Raw genomic sequence first — 8882 nt, forward strand, 5'->3', positions numbered from 1 at the left:
AAATAGAAGTTGGGGTTTTGATTTTTTACTTTGCTTTTCTGTTTGGAGTATCATTGTAACTACTGTATTGTAAATGACGGAAAATAATTGCATATGTTAAAAAAATAAATTGTATAAAAAAAATAAAACCATATCCAAGGGGGGAAAAAATAAAAAGTAAGGGCAAGAAAAAAAAATAAATAAATCAAGTTGGAAAGAATAAGGGTACCTCGTAGTGGATTACCACAGCCTTAATGTCATGGTCACACCCATTAAGGCCTGCTACGCAATATTAATGGAATTGTTGACTCTACCCAGTCAGCAACCAGTAAAGACTTTGCTTTCATGGATTTGGCTAACAATATTCTGTTCAATCCCATTCCCACAGTCTTTCATTCATAGTTTGTCTTCACCCCTGAAAGGAGACATCACATCTTAAACTCAGATGCCAAGGGAATGTCTCCATAGTCCTGCCATTTCATGCAAGCTTTGCAGGCAAGATCTTAAATGCATCTGACTTTCTCCAGAAGCACAAGTATGGTATTACACTGATGAATTTTCCTCTGAAGACATTACAGGACACACGCATTCAGGACATGCAAATACAAGGCTGCTCACAACAGAGGATTGAGCCATTGCTCCACACATAGTGCAAGTTCCTGCCATCTCAGTTAAATACTTCAAATTATCTGGTAATCCAAAGGCCATCTGAACACTGTCAAGAAACAGTTATTGACCCTGTCTTTTAGGCTTTTTGAGGGGGGGGGGTTCAAGGCAATATATTCCTTATTTACTAATCTTACTTAAGCCTATTTCTGCTATTACTTGCAAATCAGCCCACCCTGAATGGGACCCCTTTCCAACAAAACGCTCTAAAATCTGTCCAAATTGCAATACAATGGACATTACCATTCATGCCCTTTAGAGACTCCATTCTAGAGGCTTTAGCAACCTCTTCTTGTGCCTCTTGCAGTCTCTGGACCACTCATGATGGCCACTCTGCCTTCAGGATCATTCCATTCTCCCCATGAATCATCAGAGGAACCAATCACATCTGGACAGATTGACCCTCATGGGGTCTCTTGGCTGGTTGTCCATCTCAAAAAAACAATTCTGCACAAGAGCTTATATTATAAAAGCATTTTATTGAACACACTCTGGAGGTAGTCAGAACAAGAACAAAATTTGGGATTAGGATGGGGACCCTGATCTAAAGACTTAGATACCAGAAAACTTTGGATTCTTCTCACATCAAGGACCATGCTATAGAGACCTAGAGGCTGATTTGAAACAGAATGTAGAATCATGACATGGGAGACTAGAGACTGGGGATTGGACCCTTCCAGGAACCAAAGAATAGAGTTCTGCAATATGCTTGTCTAGACTACACTCCAGAAAAAGAAAAAATTTGGGTTGGGCAACCACCTGGAAGAGGCAGTCATCATGGGTCTGGTGGCTGCACTTGGGAGGCAGTGACTTGCAGCAGGTTCTTAGCTCTTGAAGCTCTTCCGAGAAGAGGAGGTGGTGGAGACAAACTTGACACTGGAGCTGCTGCCCCCGCCACTGCCAAAGCCCACCCCCAGGCTTCGACCACTGCCTGCACTGAAGCCAGAGCCCCCCACACTGAGCCCACCACCCAGGCCGACTCCTCCACTGCTGCTGGAGAAGAAGCTTCCGCTGCCACCTCCTCCAAGACCACTGCCAAGACCACCGCCAAGACCACCGCCAAGACCTCCACCAAGGCCACTGCCACCTCCATAGGCAGAGGACACGCTGTTTGTGATGACAGCTGCAGAGAAAGGGAGGAGAACTTGGTAAGACCAGCTCACTAGATTGATCCTACACCTCCAAGTTATTTGATCCTGCTAGTGTTAGCACTGTATCTGGCCCCTTTCACAAAGTAGCAAATGAGACTCAGAACTAACCTATTTAGTTAAAGTCCCTAACAAAAAGTTGTTGAGCATAGAAGACAAGGGATGGAGCTAAGTCCTCAGCAGGTAAGGACAACGAGGGGGAACGCTCACAAGACATAGGATATAGGGCATACCCTTAAGAAACAAGACACGAGCCATATTGGTTCATGTCTCTGTGTTCTTTCCCCTCCACCACCTGCTTCCCACTAAGTGTATTAAATAAACCAAATATTGGGATGAGAGGTACTGGTATCTAGAAACAGCAGGATTCTGAGTTGGCTCCAAATATCCCACATTATCATCATTGTTAAAGTCTGTTCAACTGTACTTACAGATGTTGACTGGTCCAACCCCTTCTCCACTCAGTCTAAAAGGAGAAAAATTAAAGTCAGAGTTAAAAACTCCCAAAGGACAGGACTAGCCCATGTGTATAATTCCCATAATCAAGTTTAGAGCTTGTTCTACAAACAAGAAGACTGCATGCCCAAAAGCTGCTTAAATTAGAGAAAGAGATAGCCCTCTAGGGTGACTTCCCAATGAAGAGTGGTTGACCTAAAAACAAGTTATGGGAAGAAGATTGTAATTTACATTCTCTTCCACCCATTATACGGAAAGTATGAGGAAGAGGCTGTGGGAAATAGGAATATGTGTGAAGCAGTTTTGGCTTGGTAGGAGCTAGACATCCTCTGGGGGACTTGGCATAGACAGAAATACTTCTAAAAGGAAGGATCAGTGGGCAGTGTCAGAAGATTGCAGAAAACAGAGTAGTTTGAGAATCCAAAGGCAAGTGAATTCAGGTCAGCTGGAGTAATCATGAAAGGCTTCCTAAAGAAAAGGGTACTTGAAGAATGAGTAAGACATCCATTAAGTTGCTTCGCTGTTTGAAGGAGAGAGATCTGATAATGGGAATAGGGTCAGAAAAATGAGGTGGGGCCACATAGAGTAGGTCAGCTGTATGCCCGGCTGTCATATTGAAACTGGATTAGTGAAGAATAATTATCACGCACAAGACAGTGGTCACTTGTGTGTGTGTGTGTGTGTGTGTGTGTGTGTGTGTGTGTGTGTGTATTACACCCTGTAGTGGAGAAGAATCTCCATGTTATCGATTGGGAGGCCATCCTGGGCTTGTGAAGTGAGCCACATGTTGCCCACCTGCACTCTTCGCCCTCCAGCAGCTTCCTGTAGGTGGCGATCTCCACATCCAGGGCCAGCTTGGTGTTCATCAGCTCCTGGTACTCCCTGAGCAGCCGGGCCATGTCCTGCTTGGCCTTCTGCAGGGCATCCTCCAGCTCAGCCAGTTTGTTCTTGGCATCTTTGAGGGCCATCTCCCCACGCTGCTCAGCATCAGCAATGGCGTTCTGCAGGTTGGCACACTACAGAGGGAAGGAAGAGAGTGGCGACCCTTTAGTAGCCAAGCTAAGCCTGAGATATCTCATTCTGAGATTCCAGGGAGAAGCCAGTACATTTGTCCTGGTCATTGTGGATGGTGGAACATTGAAATGCTGGTACTTATTCCAGCTCTGTGTGCATATGTGTTTGTGTGTGTTTATAAAAAGCAAAACAAAGGAAAAACAAAACAAAACAAAGGTCTCCCAACCTCTCCCTACCTGCTTCTTGACATTGTCAATCTCAGCTCTCAGCCTCTGGATCATCCGGTTCATCTCAGAGATCTCTTGCTTGGTGTTGCGGAGATCATCACCATGCCTGCCTGCTGTCTGCTGCAGCTCTTCATACTGATGCCACCAAATAAGAGGAAAGATCCCAATCATATGAGGGTGGAAACACTTCCCCAAAGCCCAGAGGTAGAAGCTACTAAGAAGTGGCAAGTAGAGTAATTATCTGGGGCCTGGGGCTGGTTTCAGCTTTGTCCCGGTGGACCTGGTCTTAAATAATTTTCCCTTTAGTGCTTTTGCTTTCATAGAGACAGAGGTGTGGGATTCAGAATGAGACACTCCTTAAGGTTCTTGAATTTATATAGCAAATGAATGCGTGATTGTTCCCATAAGTCATCAAAAGAGGCCTTAGCAGGTTTTAGAAGCCCTGTCCTTAGCATTTTGTCAATGGCCTGGATTCCTAGATATGTGTCTATCCCCTCATTCAGGATATATTAACTACAGCACCCACCTTGGTCTGGTACCAGGACTCAGCTTCCGTCCGACTGCGGTTGGCAATCTCCTCATACTGGGCTTTGACCTCGGAGATGATGCTGTCCAGGTCCAAGTTCCGGTTGTTGTCCATGGACAGGACCACAGAAGTGTCTGAGACATGCGTTTGCATCTGGGACAGTTCCTATGGGGAGATTTGAGTCAGTGTTAATATCAGGTCCATTCAAATCTTCCTATGTCAACTTGAGAAAAGAAATAAATCACCTACATCAAAAATTTAGGTAAGTTAATAAACAATCCAAATCTGTCTACTTTTTAAAAAACCCTAACAACTCTGAACCTCCAAGAAACCTCTATCATGTAACTTCTCAGACTCACATCTTCTTGGGTCATACCTTATTTTAAAAGAATCTAGTTGCATGGTCTGCGTGCTGGGATAAAATAGAGAGGGCATGGCACTCCAGAAAGGGGAGGTGGCCAAGAAAAGAATACTTGTACCTCTAATAACTCACTCCAAACCTCACTCTACAAAGTGACTGTGGAAGAGGTCTTTTGCTTTAAATTTGACTTTCTTTTTTTAAAGGGTTGGCTTCATAAGTAACAAAGTATGAGTAGTTCCAAGGGGGAAGGAGAGACAGAGATGTGTCCACAGCTTAGGAACCACTGAAGCCAATCCTGGAGCTCCTAATTCCTGGTGATGTCCCAGTGGCCATGTCTCTGGGTCCCAAATAGGGGGCATTTCTTACTGCTTCAAAGAACATCTTCAAGAAGTTGATCTCGTCCATCAGGCCATCAACCTTGGCCTCTAGCTCCACCTTACTCATGTAGGCAGCATCCACATCCTAGAGAAACAGGGATGGTTGGCACTGTACCCAAGTTTTACCCTGACACAAACGAACGACGTCTTAGGACAGGACGGCCATAGGCAATTGGCTGCCTTCTACCCACGCACCTTCTTCAGCATCACAAACTCATTCTCAGCAGTGGTACGCTTGTTGATTTCATCTTCATACCTGGTGGTAAAAAGAATAGGAAGTGCTGATCAGCATATGACGGAAAGGTAAGGCCTGGGGTCTTTACTGCATGGAGACAACTCTGAGCTTGCCTTCCCTCTAGAAAGCCTTTTTTTTCCACATCATATAGACAGAGAGGGACAGAGCACTGGTAGCGTGAATCCCTGGGCCAAGTCCTCACTCATAAGGATATTGGTTTTTCTGTAACTACCTACCAGATAATCTTTTTTTATTAATATAATTCAGTTGTTTCAAGGATATTCCTGTAAAGAAGCTGTGCTGTTTCTCCCCAACTCCACATCTAGTCAATTTCCCTAGTGCTTTTTTTTTTCCAGCTTTCACAATCCTGTGAAAAAACAAACTAAAAACTACCAACCCAGCTGCTCGTTCATAAGCAATAAAGCAATTATTTGAGCCACTTAAGTTGGGTTATGTCCTTTGTTCCTGCTTTAGGGGCAATCCATCAGAAAACCCATGTTGTATCTTTCCAGTGTACTGGGAAGAAAAGCCCCCAAAGAACAAGGATTACATCATGGCTATTTCACAAGATAGTACCAAGGGCACTGAGCTTGCTGTTTCAGCTGGTGGCTAAGTGCCTAACCAATGGACTGAACTTGGGCCTGGTCCTTTCTAAACATGGACTGGATTTTTTTACCCAGTACTTCAGGTGTCCATGGAAAGTTATATGTGTATAGCCCATGGGAAAGGCATAAGTGGCAGGCAGTCTGGTTATGAGGTACAGCTGGTGCCAAGAAGACACCACCCGCCCCATCTCTGCTCCCCACAACCCACTTGTTCTTGAAGTCCTCCACCAGGTCCTGCATGTTCCTCAGCTCTGAGTCCAGGCGGCCCCTCTCCCCCAGGATGCTGTCCAGCTGTCTCCTGAGGTTGTTGATGTACTGCTCAAACAAGGGCTCCAGGTTCTGCCTCACGGTCTTGGTGCCCTGCTCCTGGAGCAGAGTCCACTTGGTGTCCAGGACCTTGTTCTGCTGCTCCAGGAACCGCACCTGGAGAGGGCAGAGTTTGAAGGTAGAGAAACTTTAATTTTATGTCTCAATGATCAGTTTTCTTCCCATTTCATTCTGGCCCCCCGTACCTCACCACACGCTGTGCCTGGCCCTGGGCCTCAGGAGGAGAGGTCAAAAGTGCGGTGCCCAACCTTATTGTTCTATGGGAGACAGGATACACAGTCTGCACTGTGGACACAGCTGGGTGGTGCATGGCTTAGCACAATGGTGGCTATGAAAGTACTAACACTACTGCCTGATGAACTCATCTACATTTCTATTGAATTAGCCCCTATTACATGAGGCATAATCCATCTCTTTGTCCCACAGTAATCAAGGAGCCGTTATGGGATAATCTCCGAAGAGGAAAGAATAGAAGCCCCTCTATTCCTCTTTTCTTCCTTAAAAGACCCTCTCTTCTAAGCTGATAATCTAAGAAAATGAGCCATAAATCCAGCACACAGAAAACATCACAACAGTCAACTATGAAGGTATTTCACAAAGTCAGAAAAATCTCCCTTCTTCCCTCTTTCTTTGGCATTTATATATAGACTCATATTGTTTTTGTCAAAAAGGATCCTGGCTCACCTTGTCGATGAAGGAGGCGAACTTGTTGTTGAGGGTCTTGATCTGCTCCCGCTCCTCAGTCCTCACCCGCTGGATGGTGGGGTCAATTTGCAGGTTGAGGGGAGTCAGGAGGCTCTGGTTGACAGTGACCTCTTGAATGCCTCCGGGTGGGCACACAGGGAAGCCGGGGCCACCAAAGCCACCTCCAAAGCCGGCGCCACCACCGAGCCCAAAGCCTCCACCGGCTCCACCGCCAAAACCAAATCCACTCCCGGCTCCACCTCCAAAACCATAGCCGCCTCCAGCACCTGCACCAAATCGGTTCCTGAAGCTGCCACCACTAGTGCTGATGGAGATCCTCTTGGAGCCTCCCAGGTTGTAGAGGCTCCGGCTGCCATAGCCACCCGCTCCACAAGCACCCCCTAGGCTGACCCTGCCAAAGCCGCCACCGCCACCCCCGGACCTGGACACGGAGGTGAAACTGGTGCGGGAGACAGACGGAGTGATGGCAGAGGCCGCGCTGAAGCTACGGCCGCCCCCACTCCGGAAGGATACACTCGACTGGCGAGACATGATGCCTTGTTCCTGATGGAGCAAGAGTACTGGGCGCTAGGGATCGGGAAGGGCTGGCGAGAACAGAGCTCAGCAGGACGCAGAAGGCGGCTCTGTTACCCAGGAATCTCAATCCCCCCTTTTTATTCTCTAGGACTGGGTTGGGCGGGAGAGCTGCCGAGCTGTGAATGATGAAGTGGGCTGGGCATGCCTGGGGGGCAGCTGTGAGCTCACCGTCACACCTGCACAGTGGTGTGGGGTGCAAACGCTTGCTTCCTGGCAGGCTGTGCTCAGTTAGGAATAACCTTGCCTTGCAGCGCTGATGTCTTGGCAGAAAGTTGGCGATGCCAGCCAGTCTCTCTTCACCATGGGGACCTGGGGCTGTGAGTACCCAAGAAGGGCACCAGAAAGTAAAGGGGCATTTGGCCAATACCCTAAGGGGTTCTTACAGGACCAGGGGTGTTGTCAAGCATCTCAGCACGGCGTACACTGTCCATGAACTGGGGACAAAGTGAGTCTCCCACTGGCAGGGATTCGCTCTTTTTACTTTTAAGCAGGTGGTTGCTGCAGTGATCTTGGCACTTGGAAAGGCAGCTGTGACCCCACAGCTCAGCTATATGCTAGAAGGAAAAATAGACTTCTGTCCTTTGCTGCCCAATTCGCTTTCTTGGAGGAGGCCAAGTAGCATCCCAGAGTCCACTGGGCAGATTCTTGAGCAACATTTGCCCCAGAAAGGCTCCTCAAGCCCCAGGCTCCAGAAACAGAGAATGTGGGACGTTCTCAGCCACTGGTCTAGACCACTTTGTGCCTGCAGGGGCAGGCCTCTCGCTCCACAGCTCCTCCTGATTCAGGATTTTCTATGGCTTTGACCTTTCCCCTTGCTCTTCGGCCTGAACAGGACCGTTGAGGGCTTAGCAAACCCAAGGGGCCCATGCAATCCCTCATAAAAGATCCCTAGACTCAGCCTGGCAGTCACATCTCTCTTCAGAGGGAGCTGCTCTGCCCGTCCCCCCTCTCCCCCTCCCAGCCCCCCAGATGTGTTCCAGCAAGCCCTCAGTTATTCCACTAGGGAAGAAATGAGTCATCATATTTGTTGATACAGGCTGAAGGCTGCCACAAACACATACCTGCAGGAGCTTCTAATCTCATCAGGAACATGTTGAGAATCTGCCGGTCTCTGTTATAACGGCGAACCGCCCCGTTGCAAGCAACGGGGACTGCTGTGGTTTCTATAAGCGCCAGCCCAAAGTTTCCTTGAGGGCCAGGGGAACAGAAAATGGAAAATCACGGCTATGGATTGTTCTGCCAGATAGGCCAGGCAAAGCAGATTTGGAGGTGGGAGTGGGAGGGTGTGTGTGTGCAGGCAGCTGGCATAGCGGTCTGTCCCTTTAGAGACAACCACTCCAAGCCCCACTGTGCTTGTCCAGGGGGGCTATGGCACCGCATGGAGGAGAGGGGATCTGCTTAGGCTCAGCAAGTGTCTGTCGTAAACCACACCCCTCCCTTTGGCCACAGATCTGAGTGGGATCACCTCTCGGCCTCCTCCAAACAGAAGCAGGACTCTGAATCAGCACAGCACGGGCCATCAAAAGCTGGGTCAGGGTGGGTGGCACTCCTGGGCTGGGGCTGGAAGTCGAGGATAGACTGGAAACCTCTGGGCTGAGAGTCTACATTCGCAAGAATAAAAGAATGAGGACCCAGCCCAGGCTTAAGAATCTCTAGCTGGGCCTGCCGTTGGCTACCGGG

At 48.1% G+C, this 8882-nt stretch overlaps 1 protein-coding gene across 2 annotated transcripts; it reads right to left on the minus strand.

The window, feature by feature from the left end:
- Positions 1–1104: 1104 nt before the first annotated feature.
- Positions 1105–8299, minus strand: LOC115303786 (keratin, type II cytoskeletal 5). Of its 2 annotated transcripts, XM_029953696.1 has the most exons (10): positions 8264–8299; positions 6606–6892; positions 5803–6017; positions 4950–5010; positions 4744–4839; positions 4017–4181; positions 3500–3625; positions 3045–3265; positions 2225–2259; positions 1105–1768 (listed from the first exon to the last, which is right to left on the minus strand). In XM_029953696.1, exons 1-10 carry the CDS (start codon positions 8292–8294, stop codon positions 1470–1472), a joined length of 1536 nt encoding a protein of 511 aa, XP_029809556.1. In that variant the 5' UTR covers positions 8295–8299; the 3' UTR covers positions 1105–1469. The 2 variants fall into 2 exon arrangements, with proteins under 2 accessions (XP_029809556.1, XP_029809555.1); XM_029953695.1 differs by lacking the exon at positions 8264–8299 and having other exon boundaries at positions 6606–7157.
- Between the last annotated feature and the right edge of the window lie 583 nt (positions 8300–8882).

This window comes from Suricata suricatta, chromosome 10, assembly GCF_006229205.1.
Source record: "Suricata suricatta isolate VVHF042 chromosome 10, meerkat_22Aug2017_6uvM2_HiC, whole genome shotgun sequence".
NCBI classification, from domain to species: Eukaryota; Metazoa; Chordata; class Mammalia; order Carnivora; family Herpestidae; genus Suricata; species Suricata suricatta.